Consider the following 22,624-nt stretch of genomic DNA (forward strand, 5'->3'; position numbering starts at 1 on the left):
AGCGGTATGGGCGCCAGGCCTTGCTACCCATTGGTGGACACAGATAGAGAGACCACAGGCCCTCATGATGGCACGCATGATACGCAGCAAACCGTCAGTACCTCATGACATTATTCGAGCAGAGTTTGCTGCACCTCCTATGATGGTAGAGGCCATATTTCAGACTATATGCCTGCTAGACAGATTCAGAGTGATGCCACAGGACAAATTGTCATACAGAGCTTTTGAGGCATCTAGACAGCTGGCTGAGGCAGGAGACAGAGGATCATGGTATGCACAGGTTACACATTGGTTCTCACAGCATGGCCTAGACATGGATCATCTACCACCATTCCAGTATGACAGGGATACACCACATATCCGTCTCTCTCATAGTGAGAGGAACACAGTATTGAGACAGGATCTATGGCATCTCTATACACGAGAGACATGGATATCGCCTACACAGCCTCTTCCACCGAAGATGCTATACTACAGAGATCACTTCATGAGTATCACTGATGATGGATTTATAGAGAGGCCTAGATACATGGAGGGCTTTTTACCACACGGCTCTCGAGTGGCTATTGGTCAGCTCAGAGTTTCATCACACCGATTGGAGATTGAGACTGGCACAGCAGCACGGATCCCCCGAGAGGAGAGGGTATGCAGATTGTGCAGAGAGGAGGTGGAGAGTGAGGAGCATTATGTATGCAGATGCAGAGCATATACAACCATGAGAGAGAGATATCCCATTTTATTCAGAGAGTCACATTCCCTACGCCAGATCTTTGAGGTAGCAGACCAGCGCATACTGGGGAGATTCATTCTAGACATACAGCGCCACAGAGAGACATTATTACAGGCTCAGACAGCTCCAGAGGGGGGGCGACAGACACAGATTACTACATTTTTTCAGAGATCCATCCCCCTCCCAGCCCCTACACGGCAGGGAATTACTCTCCAGAGAGCAGAGACACTTCGAGCCCGCAGGAGACAGAGGACACCTGGCTTTCGGACACGACGCCTATACCAGAGAGAGATGACAGAGATCAGAGCTCAGTTTCACAGAGAGGGTGCGGAGCGACTGGCTCGCTTCAGAGCACACCCAGGCATGTTCTTCAGGGAGCTGTGGACACCCCCTTCACTGATGTATACCATTTTATACCCCAGTATGGTACAGGATGGAGCTAGCTAGGTTGCATATCATGATTGTATACTCCATGCATATAGCTTTGCATTCTCCTAGTAGTAGAGCTCCATCCCCTGCACGCCCAGATTCAGCTTTTTTGTTCAGTACTTTTTCATTTTGTTGGGATGACAGAGGATACCCCATACAGGTACTACGATTTGTCTCATAGGCCGAGTTCGGTCTCTTGGAAGACGTTAATAAAATCTTTCTTTCTTTCTTTCTTTCATCACTCTCTCTTACAAGTTCTCAGTTAGGTGATGTGTGGCAGTTTCGTCATGACCACTTGAGTGTGGATACGCCGTGGTGGCAAGCTTTCCAAGTTCAAATGGTGGATGGTCTGCCAGATGATGGCAACAGGCAAGAACATTCCAGTTCTTGCGTTCGTTAGTCAGAGGAGCCTTTACAGATAAACTATGTTTTGATGTCCCGTATCATTCGCGACAAAGTGCCTCCTGCAGTTGAGGAAGACTTGTAGGAAAGCCAAGCAAGTAGCAAATGGGGTTTTGCAGGAGGAGGTGTCTGTTGAGCAGCCTTCGTTGTTCCTAAGTTGGTGCACGAGAGGCTTGTTCCCAAGAAGAGAATTCCTAAGTTGGAATTCAACATTCCTGAGTTGAAAATGCGAGATATTTTACAAGCTCTGTAAGAATATGGGAGATTTCTATGCTATACTGTTAATGTAATTGCATGGATTTAATTGCCTGTGAATGTCGGCAGGTTTTGTGGATGCACAAAAATCCCAAATATGCAAGTGGCTCAACATGCACGCGTGCACGCACAGACACACACACACATTTCTATATTTATGTGTGTGACAGAAATATATTCACAGAAAACGCATGTCCTTTTAACACTGAAAACTTCACTTACTCCATCCTTCCGCTTTATTCCTTCAAGCAACCCTGTTGATGATGAGAACAAAAACTGTGTAGAGAGTGTTTGTAGTACAACATGGCGATTCAGATTGCCTTCCAGGATCAAGGAGTGCTCCGCAGAATCTAACAGAACAAAAACTCAAATCAACAACTAAGAATTTTCAAAAGAAACGTTAAGATGCATGCCACTATTGATGGTACTAGACTTACATGTCTTGTTCTGAGATGGCTTCACATAATAGGTGGTGTACCCCAATGGTGGAGCATCACATTCAAACACGAGAACAAAAACAGGCTTATCAGAAGCAATAGTCCCATGTATGCTCTTGAGATGTTGCTCTCTCAATCTTCTTGAAGCGTGACTGACATGGACAATTTGAGAGGGTACTATATTTCCATATGAATCAAAAACATCGAGCTTGTAGTCTGAAACCTGTAAATACAACCATGCCATCAATTGCAAGAGGTAAGTTTAATAACAGTGGCAGTTAAAATCAACTGAACCAGACAGTTTGCTAGTTAACTGAGACAGCCAGAGGAAGATGCCAAGATTAATGCTAGCTATCACAGACAACTGCTAGGGACCAGATTGGCTAGGCACGGGGAGGGGGTGGGGGGGGCGAAGAAGTGCAAAAATAAAAGGAGTTCCTTTCTGGTATCAGAGCATGGCTGTTCAAGGAGTTGTTGACCACCATGCTCACATCACCTTAACCTCCATGACCACCTGTCACCATTTGGTCCCTTTACCACCTCTGATCAGTGTTTTGGGGGGAGCCCACACACAAAATGGAACCAAGGTGAGAACGGGGATTTTCCACAGAAGAAGGGTTAAGCTCAAGGATAAAAACATTGAAGCCTACGCACTTAACAGGAGCTTTTCTAGGCTTCGGGTATCATTAAAAGGTTCATGGGCACCCTGCATGGACATGTGGGCCAGTTTGTGGACCCACAAGCACAGTAAAAGCTAGGGGCCCACCTTTGAGGGATGTTTTTTATAGCCTGGACACTAAAGGGGCCAACTTTTGTCATTTATAGAGTCATTGGCTAAAGAAAGCAAAAGGTGTGATATCTTTGGCAAGAGAACCCACTTTTGGAAAAAAGAAAAAGCACAGCCATGTTTTTAGAGCTGGCCAACTACAGCTATGCTGGGCCTGAAATGTTGAAAAAGGAGGAAGGAGGCAGCTCTTTTGGGAGATGCGCACAGGTACACAGGCCGTTTCTATCTCTCTCTCTTTTCCCTTCTTTGAGCAGGCCGGTAGCAGTGGTACGTTTTGCTTTTGCTGGTATACAGGCTGGCCAACAGCTGTTGTGAGTTCTCCTCGTTTTGGTTGCATCAGCGCTGGCCGTACAGAAACAGTGGGGTTTTCTCTCTTCTGACCGCCTCCAAGTTGATCATACAGCTGCATATCCTCTTCCTACTGGCTGCACTCAGACGGATCATACAGCTTTGAGCTTCTTCTTTTCTGGTCGCTCTCATTGACTGGTCATACAGGTAACAGTAGCGTGTTCTCTCTCTGCTGGCTGCCCTTTATGGTGGTTTTGTACAAGCTGACTACACAGTTTACTTCTCTCCCCTGTCCTCAGAACCGGCTGTGAACAGAGGACTGCTTTGGGGCGGACTCGGGGATTGTTTGGATTGTTTTGTGGGACTGATTTGGCGTAGCACTATGGCAAAGAGCTACCATGACCAACAGAGCATCTAGCTAGGGCCCCATATTTTTTTTTAATCAAGCATCCAAACAAGAAACAAACTTATTCAAGTGCAATCTTACTGTGATCCGAACAGACTCCTTTCGCTCCCATCCGAGAGGGTTATATGCAATCACCACCTGAAAAAATGGCACACATGACTGATGTCATTTTTCTTCTCAAGACTTACAATCAGCCATTACCCACAAAGAGAGAATACTCAGTTAGTACCAGGGTTTTTCCAGTGAGATCAGTCTCCGATTGTGGACAGTAGCTGATGTTGGATAAAGGACACTGGAACAATAACCTCCAGGCTCCATTAGCACTCTCAAAATTCCAAAATCAATAATGTGCAGACTTGTGCATTAAGAAGTTGTCTCAGATGAACAAACAATTCGGACAATGGGGAATTCCCCCCATTCTTGGGTTGCCAAAGAGACAACCTTCTCAAAATCAGTTTACCATATACCTGCTGAAGCTTCATGCCAGAATTCGCACTCTCTACGAGAGCATGTTGTCTAGACAAACTTGGAAACTCATTGGTAATAACTGTGTCCTCTATGCGACCAGAAGCGAAAGATTTTCCATTAGCGACGAGCTGAGCAAGAGCAGTGTTAATGACATCTTCTGCCTGCATAAGAGAAAGAAGCATTCATTGCAGAATTAAGCAAAATATATGTGTGTATATGCATCTATGTATGTATGTACCTATGTACATATAGATGGATATCCGGATGGATGACTAGCTGGATGATGCATGTATGGATAATGGATGGCTGGATGGATGGATGATGCATGTATGGATAATGGATGGCTGGATGGATGGATGCATGTATGTATGTATGTTTGGATGTATGCATGCATGCATGTATGGATGAAAGTGTATAAGTAAGGATAAGAAGTCGCCCTTTATTAAGGTGCTAATTTTGAACAGCATTCCATAGTTTGCATGCTCACCTCGGCTGAAGAGTCAGAAAGCCGCTTGGAATAATCATCTGCAACATGCTGCTTTTCTGTGCCGCTCACCCCATCATGGTGCTGAAGGATTGCCATGGCCTCTTCCAAAGAGTCGGTGTTAGGTCCAAACTTCTTCCTGCCTGTGATGAACTCAAGTTGCCTTGCCACCTGCCAGACAAAAAGATACAAATTTGCCTGATATTAGCAAAGTCCAAGTATGAAAAGACACTAGAAATCGATGGCTATTTAAATAAGTCCACTTCCCATAATATCCACAGGAGGCAGTATGGTGCTTGCCTGTAGATATGCTGATAATTTGCGTACATATCCCTTTAAACCAGGCCTACTTGTAAAATAACCTGTCCAATAACCGTTTGCAGAATCTGCATACCTGGAAAAACAGTAGGTTCTGCTCAGGCATGGCATGCTCACTCAAAAAAGAAATCATTCTTCCATTAGTATACATATCTCTGATGTAGAAGATAATGGCCAGTGGACGCCCATTCTGGCATGTCCTTATTGCAAACCATAGGTACAACTGGAAGCAGCAGTGCAGCATTGGGAAGTCCTATGGCAACATCTTGTGGGTCTACTGGAAGCATTGAACTGGATGCCTGGACTGACAGGACAATCAGCCTCGTAACCAGCTACCAGCTACACATGTGGGCTAACCAGCCCTGTAGGGGTCAACCATGCTGGCCTAAGAAATGTTTAATTCTTCAATTCACAATAAGACCAGCTCTTGCATAATGTTTCAACATTCAGTTTTTACTTTGGATTCTAAGCAGCCAATGCCACCATGATTACATAAAAGGAATTCTTTGTAATAAAAAGAATCAAGAACTTAAATTAAGCTTTGGTTTAGGTGACTCTTACGGGAAATAGTCATCCAACTTTAGTGGCCAAGTTTCATTAGCTGCCTCTTTCATATCCACATAGATTGATGGGGTTGAGTAGAAAGTATTAACTTGTCCATCCTACACATCCAAACGAGAAGATTCAGAATAAGAAGTTGGAGAGAGAAGCACAAACATTTGATATTTTTTTTAAACAAGAGAAACAACCATTTGCTGAAAAGCAGAGCAAAATTTATTAGTAACTAAACATATACTCTCAGGAGCTGCCCCCAGCCGGAGGCTTGACGACACTGACCACCTTCATCTCCCAAAGCCCCTGAGATACCTCCTGATGGGGAACCACCTTTATGAGCAATTCACTCATTTATATAGCCTTTGGATCAGTAATAAATACACTGTCCTATGAAAGCAATCCCTGTTAATTATTAGTCTAGCCCCATTAATAGGTCACCATCATTATGTCTTGAAAGCTTCTCTTTTGATTTACAACCTCCATCCAATAATGAAATTGAGTCATCCATTTGACAAGCAACTCTAGAGGAATTCTATTCTCGATATTCTATAACCTCTTCTGTGAAAGATGAATTGAGTTAGATCCTTCAATTGAAAGAGCCTCATTGGAAACAAGACCATCTCCAGGCCCTAACATGTCTTTCAATCTATTTGACATGAAAAACTGCAATTCCAGTTTATAAACGTCCTCATTAATTACTTGAATAACAATATGCTGCCCAGTATGTTTGAGAACTCGGATACCTAGTTGTTTATGTATCTAGGTGAGTTATTTTTGTACCCTAACTTTATTGTGTTTTGGGTAGTTATCATTAGAAAGACGCCAATAATTCAATTTCTTTTCTAATGATGTACTCGGAAAGAGTTATTCCTTGATGTAGTCTCAGGAATATAGAGACAGGTTTTAGTATGTGAAAGTTTGGATAAGGCCATCTTATTCCTTTTATACAGGATTTTATACATATTTCCTAGACGGCATACTAGGGAGTTTTCAAATTGTTAAGGTATGTATGGGTGGTATCATGGTAGTATGGGACGCTAGTGATCCCTCACCGTCTCTCCAACATAGCCAATGCTGCATATCCCCGTGTCAATCTACCTCTGGCTACTAAACCCATGGTGAAGCATGGCTGCTCTACAGAGAAGGTAACCCCTAGGTACACATATGATGTCACCACCTCCACCTGGCGTCCTGCGAGAGTGAATGTCAGCTAACTCCTACCCTGTCTTGATGTATGAAAGACCATAACCTTGGTTTTCCCAAGGTTCACAGTAAGACCCCTCTGTGTGCAGAAATCATCGAGTGCATGTAGATGCTGCTGTAGACCTCCTGGAGACTCAGGCATTAATACAATATCATCAGCATAAAGCATAATATGTACTGAGGTACCTGCTAGATCAACTCCATCTCCGCCTCCCCGTGTAATGAAGTCAGCCATCTCATCAATGTATACCCCAAATAGCGTGGGGGAAAGTGGGCATCCTTGCTTCACATCAATGGTGCTAGCAATAGTCTCGGACATACCACCTCGGCATCTGACTCGCCCAAAAATGCATAGATGTCCCATGTCATATCTGCTGGTATGCCAAGAGACTGCAAGCGCTGAAAGAGCCTCTCTCGTGGTACTGTGTCAAATGCCTTGCAGAAATCCACAAAGCAGCAATAGAGCTTTCTCTTCCTCACTCTGGCCTGATCAATTATACATCTCAAAGTGATGTTGGGAAAATCCCCTTTTATACAAAAAGCCTTTAGTCATTACAATCCCTTCATGTGGAATAACTCTCATGATTTCACATGTGCATACCACGGCCAACCTGCCCCTTTACAGCTCCCATTTGTGAGCCAGAGGACATTGGGCAAGCCAGCACTATTAGACATAGAACTAAGGGCTTAGCAAATTAAACATCTTTTATTGCTTTGTAATAACTTGATGTATAGGGTCTGAAACCGGCCCTATTAAGTGCTCTTTTTTCTACTCTTTTGGCTGCCAAGCTAGGCGACTTGTTACTGCCAGCTCTATGTCTTGTATCCTATCAGCCACACTCTCCCTGTTAGCCGCCTTGCTAAATCTGCCATGCTTACCTCATTGCTATGCCGGTCGCCTTGTTATGCTTGCCTTGCTATGCAACACCACTTTCACCAGTTGACCTACTCCACCTCCTAGAATGACCGGCCTGCTGCAAACCGCCTTCTGTAGACCCCCCTTGAACTGTTGTTAGCTGCCCCATGTTGCATATAATAGGGGCACATCTCCCCCCCCCCTTCATTTCACTCACTAATAGGCAATCGAGCCCATGTAAGTCGAGGAGGGGGGAGCACGCATAGTTGTCTACAGTCCTGCAGCAGTTGTTATTACGAGGGTTTTTAAACATTTAAATTCTTATTGAAATACATCGGATTTTGTCTGCATTTTTTTTTCCCAAGGAAGAGACTTCTATCAAGCATGAGAAAAGCATACAACAATCACCGCTAATAAGACGGAATAGAATCACCCCAATATGTAAGGTGATCTCAACCACTAAGGAGCATCATGGTGCCATGAAAGACCTGTGGGACTAGAGGAAAAGAAAATGCCATGGTCCCACTCCCACATAAATACAACGCGCTTTGCCTGCGCCGCAGAACAAGAGGACCCCTAAATACAAGCCCATGTAGCCATGAGAGTATGGATGATATCACCCATATAGTGCTAATGCACTAACACTAAAAAATCTAGACACCCTCAATTGCCTCTATGCATCTAGCTCTCCAAATCTGCCATGCTGTAATACTGGCAACAATCTCCCAACAGGTGTCAATCCTCGGTCTGGGGGGTGTATAATGTGAGTGAGGGACATCCTAAACAACCCATGCTAGGCAATACCTCTACGAATGAAAATAGCAGTGTCTGTATCACTGCACTCATAGAAAAGCTACACAACACTCGGAAAGCCAAGCAACTTCCCCCCAAGTAACATACATGGCGCAGCCACTCAATTTGCCCATAAGTTGCGGTATAGAACCCCAAATACGCTGTGCGGTGCTGCATCCCCATAAACAATGCTGTACAGTCTCAGAATTTGCCACACATCTCGGGTAGGTAGGTGCTACACCAAAAACCAATCTCCATTGATTGGTGGGGAGACCACCATGTAAAAACAACCAAAAGAAATAAGAGATCTGGCTTCTTCCTTATGAATGCCGAAGCCTATGCCAATATCTGCGCTATATCACTAGAGTGATGTCATAATCCTCCCAATGAGGAGAGATCCTATGCATCTGTCGCGCGCACGAATGATGAGAATCATGGCATTCCGGACCATGAAACTGAAAAAGGGATGGTTTTTCAATGGATCATAGGCATCCATCCACTCCCACTCACCTAGATCCCATTAAAGATATCTGATAGGACTGCCACCATATAGCCACAAACACCAAGAGCCATGAGTCACTATCTGAGGAGAAGGATCAATGAACCAGTGCTTTCCTGAACGACCAACAATCCTCACTGGACTAAGCCTCGTGTCTAGGATGATCACCTGCATGCTACATCTCCTTAATCTCCATCCAAGTATGATAGAATAGATGATGCAATCTATAGCCTCCTAGCGTGGGAGAGCAATGACCTGTAAAGGTACACCTATCCTAGAAAAAACTCCTGGTCATCTCGGATGATAATCTCCATGATTATATGATCCCAAAGAGCCACTCATGCGGTATAGCGGCATCAATCTGATCAATACGTATGCGAGTGCCCCTAAGATGTTGAATGGATGCAGCTCTCCGATCCACCAGAAGACTCATGGAGCTCTTCCAAGCAAGAACTGTATATGCACATCGCTCCCATCCTGACCACTCCATGTAACGAGATGCACCAAGTGGCCGACCGGCCTCATCCCTAATGAACTCGTTCCACATAATAGGTTGTCAGTCAGCCTCATCCAAAGACCTAGGAAGCCTCTGTCACAAGAAAGGTCTCATGCTCTGACAATGGCATGATATCTACCTCCGTGAACAAAAACCGTGTGATGGGCAGCCAATCTCTCCCAGCAAGGGATGTACATCCGAAAATTTGAGATAAGAAAAAATCCTTTCAACGCCCTAGTAGGAAACCTCTAAACACAAGTTTGCAGCACAATGCCCTGCACAAAACATCCGGATCAATAATATTCAGCCCCCCTCTCATCTGGGCTGAATAACTATAAGCCAAGCTACCCTGGCACGTGTGTTTGTGGTGCCATCCAAACCTGACCAAAGAAAATTGTGGATCAACCTCCGCAACTAACCAATGGACGCACGCGAGAAGCACCAACAAGAGGCAATAAAACAAGCCGAGGCAATGCTCTGGAGGCTAAATCCAATCTCCTAGAACTCTAATGAAGAAGCTTCTTCTGAATACTCATAAGTACCGGAGCAAACTGCTCTGCAGGAGAAATATCAACCCCAAACCTGGCATCCCAAGTATCTAGCACTGCAGGAGAAATATCAACCCCAAACCTGGCATCCCAAGTATCTAGCACTGCATCCTCTGCTGATCCAAGTAAAACCAAGCTCTGCAGCCCAAGCAACTCTCGACGAGTTACTAATCCAGAAACCAACAGATTTGTGCCAATTAATGAGGGCCCCCTCTTCTAGCGCCACCTGGAAGGAGCATAAACATATGTGTGAGGCCTCCAAGAACATGGTTGTGTCATCAGCTAACTAAGAGTCAGCCAGCTCCTCCTGACTACAAAGAGGCAACCAGAGATATTGACAGTGGAGCGGAGGAAGATGCTCATGGCCCTCTGTGACTATGATATATAATAATGGGGCTAAAGGGCATCCCTTCCATACTAAGCGAGAGATCTGAAACCGCTCTACTCTATCACCGCAAGCGAGCACACTACTGTGGGCATCACAAGACATGCATGAGGCTCCCATGATCCATCTCTGAGAGAAACCCATATGGCACCCTCAAGGAAGTCCCAATACACTCTATCATAAGCCTTCTCAAAATCCAAAAGCACAATAGCTAGAGGCTAATCACTCGCTTTGGCCCATTCCATGGCCTCCCAAAATGAGAAAACATCATCAAAGATGCTCCTCCCGTGTAAGAATCCATTCTGAGTATCATGAATGTCATCTTGCAAAATTGGTTGCAATCTAATGTCCAATGCCTTAACAAGTATATTATATACAATCCCAAGTAAGCTGATAGGTCTCTACTGTCCAATCATGGTCTTAGCCCCACTCTCAGGGATAAGATAAGCCCCCAAGTGAGAGAAGAAGGCACAAAACCTGTGTCCCACATCTCTTGGAGAGCCAATGTGATCTCTGCCCCAATCTCATCCCAAAAAGTAATGAAAAAAATAGGGAAAGACCATCCTCCCTTGGACACTTACCAAGAGGTAAGGCATGAAGAGCATGACTGAACTCCTGCATAGAAAAAGGGGCATCCAGAACGGCACACATCTCGTCACTATTCAAATGTGGCAATGCATTCTAAACCTTCCTTTGTGCCCTATGTCTCAAATTAGAATGAGGCTCAGCGCTAAGAAGCTAGGGATAGAAATCAGTGGCAATCTATGTGTCTAAAGAAGAGTGGATGGTCTCCTCCAAATGTCATCCTCATGCCAACAATCTCTGCCATGAATGGAGAGTATAAACCTCTCCCAAGACGCTCTCTCAAGAGAATGCACCAAACCCTCATGCCAACCTATGTTATCCATTGGCATCTCAACCATGTTAAAATCCCCACCAATAATCCAATGGTTAGCATGAGGCATCAATGTAGTGAGATTTCCAAAAGAAAATCCTCTCACCTCTATGGTTAGGAGCATAGACGTTAAGAATACCAATGCGTGCAACACCCTGCATAAGACGGACACTGCGCTCTCGTAGGTAAAATGACACCGTGTCCAATGATGCAAGGCAAAACCACAGGTGAAACAGAAATACAAACACCACCTTTGGTCCCGAAAGAAGCTTGCCTTAATACAATGGTTAGCAAAGGCTTATGGCAAGATTACCAAGCATATAGCAAAATATGCCAAGATTTCAAGCTTAATGCAAATAATGCAAGGATTTCGTGAATATTGAGAGTCTTGGCAAGCTTTCCATATCCATGCAAGCATTGGTAAGCATAGGGATGGGGCAAATGCGGTTTTATGGCGTCCATGCATCATTCATGGCTCCTTTGAAGCTATTTGAACCATTGATACTCATGGTTGTACGCCTGATTGAGGGCATTTGACTTGATTCATACGTTCTTGGTTGATTGTGGAATGCCCATGCGTATGTGTCTCTTGGATGCTGAATACACATGTACATGGAGGTGTTGAATGTCCATGCGTGTCATATGCTTATGTGAGAAGACACGCATGCATCTTGTGGCTTTTGTTGGCTTGTGTTGTGATGATGGATGGACATGGTGCAATGGAGAGTTATGGGATGAAAGTGATATTCATCAAACATGAGTACATGCTACCTTTGTAAGTGAACTCTCTCACATACTTCAATTGAAAGCTTCTCCTTTACATTCCCATTTTCTATTCCAAAAGCTTACAGAATGCCCAACTTATATAGTTTTTAATTGGGAACGCACATGCGCAAGTCGAAACGTACATACATAGGCCATTCTTGGGAATGTGCACACGTAAAGCAATGCACATGCATGTGCAACTTTGAATGTGTGTACTCAGTCACCAGAAACGAGAAACGAGAAACGGGAATGGAAACGTTCGGGGAATGGAAACAAGGAAACAAGTTTTTAGGGGTGGAAACGGTCGTTTCCTGTGTGAAATCACTTGGGAAACGAGAAACGGCCATAGAAACAGATGGAATCTTGAAACGGAGAAACGGGTTTTCTAGGGGCTGAAACGGTCGTTTCCTGTGACTATGGTGTGTACACATCTTTTAATAGATCTGTGAACGTGCGTACACAACTTTAGATTAACATGGGAACGTGCATGCCCAGCTAGGAACGTGCGTGCACAACTCGAAATGTTTGCACGCAGCTTCAGATAAACATGAGGAGTATCCTTGGCATTCGGAGGAGAGGCCAAGGGGGAGAGTGTTCGTGAACCCCTTGCCGTGAGTGCCTTGGTAAAGTGGTAAGGAGAAGGATTAGGTACATGGTGTGAAGACATGGCCTCAACTCTTGCCATCAGAATTTAAACTTCGGTAAGAGGGTGGGAAGACTTGGCCGGGAGACGGCAAGTTAGAGCTCTTCATCGATGACACTTTGGTATTGAAGACACAATTGGCAAGGGATTCAAGGATTTGCATTCAGGCATTGGTTGCCGGAATGTTTTGAGTCACTTTTGGGATTGACATTTGGTTGCACATGCGTAAAGGTCATACAGGATTTTTCCCAAATGCCAAGACAAAGTGATATTCATGATGCAATGCATGCCTATTGTGGTGGAGAATGCTCACATATGGTCAAAGTATGCATACTTGAGGCTTGCCAGCCAACTTTGACTACATGCAAGCTGTGAACAAAAGTGGAATTCAGTCATAAACCATTCGAGCTGTTTTGAAGCCTCTATCAAGTTAAGTGGTCAAATCGGAATCCGTTGACCAAGTCAAATTGACATAGTTTGACCACATGGGGATCGCCCATTCAGTCAAAATCAGTTTGGAATGAATTGAAGTGGATTGGAGGGTTGGATTGCTCTCATTGCAAGCTTCAAGACAAGCTATAGAACACCCATTTCGGATAACCCTAACTAGGCCAATCTTCACAAGTTGACTTTCCAAAAAAATTTGAATACCTTCCTAACGAACTAAAGATTGCTTGATTTGAAGTTCGGTATCCTCGCCAACTTGAAAACCAAGACACCATGCATGAGGAAGAAGCCGTGGCAAATGATCATATGCATGGCAATAGTGTCAACACTAGTGCTCAAGGGAATGCAAGCATGCATGAGGCCAACACGGACCCTCAACTTAATAATGAGATGCAAACAATGGTAATGATCATGATGGCAGGCTTAGTGCAAGAGTTTACAAATGATTGAAGAGAATTGGTATACGAGATAAAAGGTGAACTCCACTCAATTTGACAAAAGCTTGTCTTCTCATCAATACATCATGCCCATGCTAATGTCGAATCGGATACCTTTATGCCCAAGACGGGTGCACATGCTTCTATGCCAAAGGTTGACACATACTTGAAGGCAAGCAACATATGCGTAGTAGTGATGCAACACACAAGGGTAAGAAGTTCATGGGTGATGCAATGAGGCAACCAATTGCAATCAATGATTCCATTTGGGAGATAAAGAGAGCTTCCTACCATTTTCCTCTCATGGTGGAATGCATTGCTAATCATCTTCTTCATCAAAGGGTGATGGTAGGGCCAAAAGAGTGGCATTTGACTTCCCGCATACCAAGGACACATGAACAAAGATGGTACCTTCCCAAGATTCTGTCCTAGCCATGAAGATCGAGATGAGCTGGCAATCAAGGATAAGATAGTATTTACAAAGTTCAAAGGTGAAAGCAATTTAAATGAAGAGTCTAAGGAATGGGTAGAGAAGATGGACATGTACTTTGAACTCAACCCGAGTGATAGACGCAAAGGTTTCACTTTGCTACTCTTCATCTTGAGACATATGCCAACACTTGGTGCAGACACCTTGCTTCCAATGGATATACCATCACTACATGTGAATCTTTCAAAGATGAGATGAGGACACTTTCACTTCGGAGTTACATAGCAACAAGGTCATTGGCATGTGGAATGATCTTAAACAAAGAGGAGGAAGTGTGAAGGATTTCTCTCATCAATTTCTCAAGCTTGTATTGCATGTTGAAGGAGTTAGTGAAAGGTACAAGATGATCAAATACTTCAAAGGCTTTAAGACAAGCATAGGTACCGATGTGAATGCACAAAGGCCGCTTTCTCTCAAGGAAGCCATGATCTTGGCGGAACTTTATGAAGAGGAATACACTCATGCTTGGCATTCTAAAGCTCCTTCAAAGATGCAAGTGACTCCTACTCCACATGTGAAGCCATCATATGGCGCTACTTTGGATTCCACCATCCCTAGATTTCCTACGAGCTATGGAAGAGGAGTGTGACCGCTCCCTACAGGAGGCCTACAGATCGGAAGACAATATACACATATTTAGAACACTTAACTAACGTTAACAATGGAAATAACATTAGCAATATAAATACTGGAAATACCAAAATACACATGACACCAGCACTGGGGCCGGAAAGGGCCGGTCCCCCCTGCTCAATACATTTGTATTTCTTGGAGTATTTATATGTACAAGTGTCACGGGCCAAATAGGCCAGATTTCTCAACCAGGGAGTGAATACAACTCAAACAAACTGGTTCAAGTCGATGAAGATGTGTTGGTCGGAGAAGTCTCAAATCACAGGCACATTCCCACCTTCACTGGGTATACACCTGCCTTTCACTGGTCTTCCGGAACCGTGCACCAACAGGCACGCCCGTACTAACACAGGCCAAGGGGTACACCGTGGAGGGAACCTGACCTGTGTTGGGTTTTATGCTGTGTATGCACCCTGAGGAGTGCTAGTGATCATCAGTAGATTACTGGGGCACTTTTTACTTCAGTTAGTGGAGGTTTTTTCCCCCAGTTTTCGCTTAGTTTCACTTATAATAGTTTATAAGTGATTTGGTCCACCTGGCACACTTTATGGCCGGACCATGTGAACACATCTATTAGGTCACTTCTTTATGTGGCTATTGTACTTCACTTTTATCACTACTGAATACAAGAGCAGTCGTGTTCCTCTCTCTGCCTCTCACGTTTTCTGTTGAAGTACCTCCAAACCCTAACCCTAACTGCTTAGTTCCTTCATTTGGTATCAGAGCAGAGTTCGCCCAGGTCCGTACAGTTCGCCTATTATAATTTCTGTTCGTACAGCCAAGTTCGCCCAGTACCCGTCAGCTGCAAGTACAGTCGCTCTGCTCCGTACAGGCGCCTGCTTTGCTCCGTACAGTCGCCCAGCCCCGTACAATACCTGCAGGTGACCTAAACTTGCTGTCAGCTGCTCGCCCAGCTCCGTACAGAACCTGCTGCTATGTACTTGCTCGCCCAGCTCCGTACAGTACTTGTCGACTGCTGTCTCCGTACTGTACCTGCTACGTGTAACTACAGCTCTGTACATCCGCCGTACAGTCGACCGAACCTGCAGTCTGCTCCATATAGTCATCGTACAGTATTGTAGCTGTACAGTCATCCGTACCTGCACAGTACAGCAGTCCAGTACCTGCTGCGCATACCTAAAGCCAACCAATCGATTGTAGTTTCCGTACAATACCTGCTGCGTGTACCTACACAGTACAATCGACTTGTACTTGCAAAAATCACAGTTGTGGTAAGCTTTACAAGTTTTGAAATTTGGGCATTTTTCTCTATGAAAATTTTCTGGCAGATACAGGCAGATTTTCTTGAACAGAAATCTCTACAGGTTTTTTGCAAGGTTTTGGGTGCAGTAACTTTGGGCATTTTTGGGCATTTTGGCACTGTGTAAGCCATTTTTGCTACTCTACTCAGTCAGTGGTGCATTGTGTTGCACATTCAGAGGATTGAGAGTGTAGGCATATTTGGGTTAGCTGTATTCAGTGGAGTACAGTTTCTTTCAGGGTTGTTGCTATTGGGTTTTTTAATACAGAGGTACAACATTGTGCATTGGCATAATGGCAAATCAACAGCAGAGTGATGTATTCACGTATTTGTCTAAGGAAGACAAGTTGGACGGCATGAACTACTCCTTGTGGAGTTTTATGCTGAGAAATGTGCTCGTGGCAAAAGGTCTTTGGGATTTTGTTAGTGGTGATGAACCACGTTCAGGTCCATTGGCTCCAGAGACTCCTCCCCAAGGGGGTGCTCGTGGACGAGGACAACAGGTACAGGCACCAGGTCAGCCATTGCCTGTTCAAAGAACAAATGCTCAGAAGACATGGGATGCCAGAGATGCACAAGCCTTGTCACTCATTGCATTGTCAGTACAGAGGTCTATTATACCTCATATTCGTTCAGCTGGCTCTTCACGGAATGCATGGGTGACTTTGGAGCAGATGTATGCTGCTCGTAATGAGGCTCGGATCTCGTTTTTTAAAAGACAGCTGGAAAATCAGAAAATGCATAAAGGAGATGATATGTCTAGCCACTTGAACAAGCTGCAGGATTTGAGAGAGCAACTCATCAATGTGGATGAGATTATTCCTGAGACACAGCTTGTGTCCACCATCTTGAACTCTTTGCTAAGATCTTACTTGGCTTTTCATACCTCTTTGAACCTCAGCATGAGGAATGCTGTTGAACCCCTTAAGTATCAGGAACTTGTTGCTCTCTTGCTACAAGAAGAGCAAATCAGGAAGAACATGAATATGAACACAAGTGCTGAACAAGCATTTACTACAGGTCAAAAAGGGAAAGGCAAATCTCAGCCAAAGAGTTCAAATCAGAATTCAGGTGATGGTGGCTCATCTCAGGATACCAAGTTGGTGATGGACAGCCCAAGAAGAAGGGCAAATGCCATTACTTTTGTCATGTAGGCCCTGCCCCTGTTGGCAAAACTGTTCAGTGTGCCAATAATGCTTCATATCCAGTTCGTGGCATTGGGGAGATTCAGCTCACAGCCATTGATGGCTCTATTCTTCGCCTTACAGATGCCTTATATGTACCAGGGATAAAGAAGAATTTGTTGTCCATTTCTTCTTTAGCACACTGTGGTATGCAAGTCCACTTTGATGATGACAAATGCATGGTCAGAGACAAAGCTAATGCTTTGACCTTGATGCTTACTGGTACATTATGTCATGGACTTTATCAATTGGATGCATTTCAGCCAGTGGATCAGTCTGCTTATAATGCATTCACTCTTACTCCAGCTATGGTTGATGCGGAGTTATGGCATGCTCGCATGGGGCATGTAAATTTTGGTAGTCTTATGCTTATGCAGCGACATAACATGTTCACAAACCTACCTCTTATGGAGAAGCCTCCAGATCACATATGTGAAGGATGTATTTTGGGAAAAATGCATCGGTTTTCCTTCCCACGTGATCAGGCTCTACGAGCAACTGCAAAGTTGCAGCTTATACACAGTGATCTATGCTGGGTCTATCCGTTGACACAGAAATCACAGGTATATGATGCATTTTTGGCCTTTGTAGCACTTGCTGAAACAGCGTCAGGATGCAAGGTTCAAACTCTCCGTTCTGACCGAGGGGGGGAATATATGTCACACATGTTGAATTCCTTTCTTGAGAGTAGAGGTATCAAACATCAGTATACTACTCCTTATACTCCACAGCAGAATGGGGTTGCAGAAAGGAAGAATCGGTCACTCATGGAGATGGCCAGATGTATGTTAAAGGCAAAGAAGCTACCACATATCTTTTGGGTGGAAGCTGTTATGTGTGCTTGTCATATTTTGAATCGATGTCCCACAAAGGCATTGGTTTCGATTACTCCTTTTGAGGCTTGGCATGGCCGCAAGCCTTCGGTATCACATTTTCGTACTTTTGGGTGTCTTGCATATGCACACATACCCAAAGAGTTGAGGAGGAAGTTGGATGATAAAGCCACGAAATGCATTTTTGTTGGGTATAGCCGTGAGAGCAAGGGCTACCGGTTATATGACCCACTATCCAAGAAGACATTCACTAGTCGGGATGTGATTTTTGATGAAAAATCAGAAATATCCATGGCTGGTTACGATGCAAATCAGGCTGAAAATGATGTGTTTGAAGGTCTACTACCTATGGAGTTTCATTCCACAGTTGGTGATCCAACCCATGAGGGTACAGGACAGCCAGCCAATCATGAAGGTGGTGCAGAAATTCAGCAGCAAATTGAGCCAGAAGTTGAGCCAAGTATGGGGCAGCATGCACCACAGGTCAGACATAGATGGTATTTGAGGACATTACAGGACAGCCATCTAGAGGGTCCTCTTGCTGGTCGTACTCATAGGGAGACACGGACCAATGAGCATGCACACATCATGGATTTGAATATGGTTATGGCAGCCAGTTTATAAGATGATGATGAGCCTGATTCATTTGTGGATGCACGAGACAATGTGCATTGGAACAAAGCCATGCAGGATGAGCTTGATTCTATTAAAAGGAATCAAACATGGGATTTGGTTGATCTGCCCAAAGGCAAGAAAGCTATTGGTACTAAGTGGGTCTATAAGTTGAAAAGGCATGCAGATGGATCCATTGACAGGTACAAAGCCCGTCTAGTTGCAAAGGGCTATGCATAGAAGAAGGGCATTGATTATGAGGAGACATTTGCTCCTACATCCCGTATGTCGACACTTAGGTGTGTCATTACATTGGCTGCACATCGTGGTTGGGTCGTTCACCAGTTGGACATCAAGACTGCTTTCCTACATGGGGACCTCGAGGAGGAAGTTTATGCATATCAGCCCATAGGTTTTGCAGAACATGGTCATGAAGGGAAAGTATGCAGGCTGAAAAAGGCCTTGTATGGTTTGAAACAAGCTCCACGAGCTTGGTATGCAAAGATAGATGCTTTCCTACTCACTCAAGGCTTTGTGAACAGTCCATCAGAAGCCACTTTGTATGTAAAGAAAGAAGAGAAAGAACTGCTGGTCATCAGTCTTTATGTAGATGATCTTTTGCTCATGGGATCAAATGATGACAAAATTGTAGCTTTTAAAGAGATACTGCAAAACAACAGACATTTGACATGTCTGATTAGGGGCTCGTACACTACTATTTGGGCATACAGTTTGTGCAGGATAACAGAGGCATTGAGTTGTTGCAATCTCGGTATGTTGCTAAACTTCTGGAGAAGTTTAAATTTCAAGATTGCAAGCCTATTAGCACTCCTATGGAGCCTGGGATGAAACTGTCACTACAAGATGACAGTATTTCCTTTGATGCCACTACATATGCTCAGACTGTTGGGTGCCTTATTTACTTGTGTACTACACGACCAAATATTCAGTATGCCGTATCTCAGTTGAGCAGATTCATGCACAGCCCGCGATTGTCACATTGGCAAGCTGTGAAGCGTGTATTCCGGTATTTGCAGGGTACCTTGTCTCTTGGATTGCTTTATCCTGAGGGGGGTGACATGCAGTTATATGCTTACAGCGATTCAGATTGGGCTGGTGATTTTGATACCAGACATTCCACTAGTGGAAATTGTTTCTTTCTTGGCTCTTCATGTATTTCTTGGCTAAGCAAGAAACAGACCACAGTGGCCACTTCGTCTTGTGAGGCACAGTACAGAGCAGCCTACACTACTACCGTTGAGTGTGTCTGGCTACGTCGTCTCATGACTGATATGGATATTTCAATGGAGGAGCCTACACCTATCTATACCGATAGTCAGAGTGCCATTGCCGTGGCCAGGAATCCTGTGTTTCATGCTCACACGAAACACGTTGAGATTCACTATCATTTTGTTCGGGAGAGACTCCAGGCAGGTGATATCAGTCTGATCTACTGTCCTACAGATCAGAATGTGGCAGACATCTTCACCAAGGCATTACCACGTCCGAAATTCGAAGCATTCCGCACTGCTTTGAATTTGTTTCGTTTTGGTGGATGATGTACAGTGATCACATATCGCTCCAGGGGGGTTTGTTGGGTTTTATGCTGTGTATGCACCCTGAGGAGTGCTAGTGATCATCAGTAGATTACTGGGGCACTTTTTACTTTAGTTAGTGGAGGTTTTTTCCCCAGTTTTAGCTTAGTTTCACTTATAATAGTTTATAAGTGATTTGGTCCACCTGGCACACTTTATGGCCGGACCATGTGAACACATCTATTAGGTCACTTCTTTATGTGGCTATTGTACTTCACTTTTATCACTACTGAATACAAGAGCAATCGTGTTCCTCTCTCTGCCTCTCACGTTTTCTGTTAAAGTACCTCCAAACCCTAACCCTAACTGCTTAGTTCCTTCAACCTGGTTCTCCCCAATAAGCCTTGACTCCCAGTTTCCCTAGTGTGTCTAACCTTCACTGGCTCTCTCAGAAGCTCTGAGGGCAGGAAAACTTCCTGAGCATGGTCAGTATAAACATGCTTTGCTCCTACTCTCCACAAAACTTAAAGAATTCTCTGAATTTAATTTAATAATTTTAGATTTATACAAATGAGAAAACATAAGGGCACCTGGTACAATCGGGTACAACAGGTACTATTCAGCAAGTACAGTCCAGATTCAATAGGTACAGTTCAGATTCAGCACACGTGTGAAATTCAACAGCAAGTACAATTAGATTCAGCAGGTACAATCCAGATTCAGCACACGTGTGGGTTTCAGCAGCAAGTTACAGTCTAGTTTTCAGCACACGTGTGGGTTTCAGCAGGTTACAGTCTAGTTTTCAACACACGTGTGGGTTTCAACAATAGGTATAGTCCATGTAGAGGCAGGAGATGGAGAAAAATGCAAAAATTCAGCCCTTACAGAGACAGGCGATGAAGAGAATGAGGGAGAATAGCAGGCGATGAAGGGATAAAATGCAGCCAGCTTCCCCACGTGTGAAAAATTACTAAAGTAACTCATGCAAAAGTTTATCCAAAGGTTTTCAAAGGATTACACAATATTAAGGATTATTTAAAATGCTCATGGGCACCCTAATGTCCAGTCCCTAATTTAAATGTCTGTGAACACATTGGCTTATAAATATTAAAGTTGGTCATAACTTATAAATTTTACATTTTAAAAAGGGAAAATTGGTAATACTTACCACCTGTTCACACGCCATACCACCGAGTCAGCAAACAGCACTCCACGGTACACTGGGAGCGTCCCCGTCCAGTGTACTGGCACGGCATAACAGGCAAACACACGCAAACAAGTCATGCAAAAACAAGTTTATGCATGCAGACATAAATGCATGTGCACATGTAATGGACAAAATCTCCCTTTCATAAAACTTGTACAAAAAGTTCCTGTCGAGCACAAAACTGGCGCGATAGAAATATAAATATATATCCTGGTCTTCCTATGGAGTGATAGTCCCATAGGTAAGACGCCATCCTGGCTATACACGGGTGGCACCAACAGGCTCCCGTCCATACAGCACGAAGCAGGTCACATACGGGTGGCACAAAACTGGTTCCTGTCCATGTGACGCAGTACTGGTCACACACGGGTGGCACTAATCTGGCTCCCGTCCATGTGACACCAAAAGACTGGCCCTTTCACATGGGACACTGGCCACACTCCCTCGGGCTTCTAAACAGTTGTCCTCAATTGAAAAGCCTCAAGATATGCCTACAGAAGCTGAGAGTGGTCAGTAAAATAATCCTCGTCTACCCACTTTGCATCAATCGGCAAATAATTTTTAAATTTCACAAGGTATCTCCTCGAAAGCTTCCCACGTGATAACTTTCTCTCCTTGTGAAATACAATCTACTCTGGCTGGAGAATCTCCTCTATCTCATCCTCCTCTAGCGGATCTTCTGTGACACGCTCCTCTGGATCTAACCCCACATACCTCCGCAAAAGACTCACATGAAAAGCATTGTGAATCTTCCAATGGCTAGGTAAAGCAAGCTTGAAGGACACTTCATTAAGCTTGTCAACCACTTTGAAGGATCCATAATATCGAGTAGAAAGCTTTGGATATGATCCCTCTCGTCCTGGCCTCTTCCGAAGCCTAGCTTTCTCAAATTTCAGCAATACTCAATCACCTTGCTTGACTTGCATATCCCTTCTATGCTTGTCAGCAATCGTCTTATGCTTGTCTTGTGACCTTGCAATGGCTATCCGTACCTGAGCAAAGACTACATGCAAGTCACGCACATACTCATCAGCTGTAAAAATCTCATCCTTTGTACGAAGGATGGGTGGCAAGACCACTCTGCCATAAATAATCTCAAACGAGGCCTTTCCCGTGGAGGCATGAACAGCGTTGTTGTAGGCAAACTCTACAAGTGGAAGATACTTCTCCCACGCACTCCTTTGATCTGCCATATAACACTTCAACAAATCCAACACGACTGAATTGACAGCTTCACTTTGGCCATCCGTTTGGGGGTGATAAGCTGATGAAAATTCAAGCTTAGTATCCATGTTATCAAATAAAGCCCTCCAAAAGAGACTCGTAGTCCTGGGATCTCTATCC

The 22,624-nt window shown here is 44.2% G+C and overlaps 1 protein-coding gene across 1 annotated transcript in view; it reads right to left on the reverse strand.

Annotated features, from left to right (window-relative positions):
- The window catches only part of LOC147626959 (alpha-mannosidase At3g26720-like), a 108,948-nt gene that overhangs the window by 33,331 nt on the left and 52,993 nt on the right, over positions 1 to 22,624 (reverse strand). Inside the window, exons 10-17 of the mRNA XM_086815522.1 lie at positions 5,566 to 5,666; positions 4,987 to 5,080; positions 4,690 to 4,857; positions 4,202 to 4,363; positions 3,964 to 4,026; positions 3,816 to 3,872; positions 2,254 to 2,476; positions 2,039 to 2,166 (exon numbers count right to left, since the gene is read on the reverse strand). Of these exons, the coding sequence (XP_086671648.1) occupies positions 2,039 to 2,166; positions 2,254 to 2,476; positions 3,816 to 3,872; positions 3,964 to 4,026; positions 4,202 to 4,363; positions 4,690 to 4,857; positions 4,987 to 5,080; positions 5,566 to 5,666 (996 nt within the window). The remainder of the gene's footprint in view (positions 1 to 2,038; positions 2,167 to 2,253; positions 2,477 to 3,815; positions 3,873 to 3,963; positions 4,027 to 4,201; positions 4,364 to 4,689; positions 4,858 to 4,986; positions 5,081 to 5,565; positions 5,667 to 22,624) is intronic.

Source organism: Cibotium barometz, chromosome 21 (genome assembly GCF_041138505.1).
Source record: "Cibotium barometz isolate CiBa-2024 chromosome 21, ASM4113850v1, whole genome shotgun sequence".
NCBI classification, from domain to species: domain Eukaryota; kingdom Viridiplantae; phylum Streptophyta; class Polypodiopsida; order Cyatheales; family Cibotiaceae; genus Cibotium; species Cibotium barometz.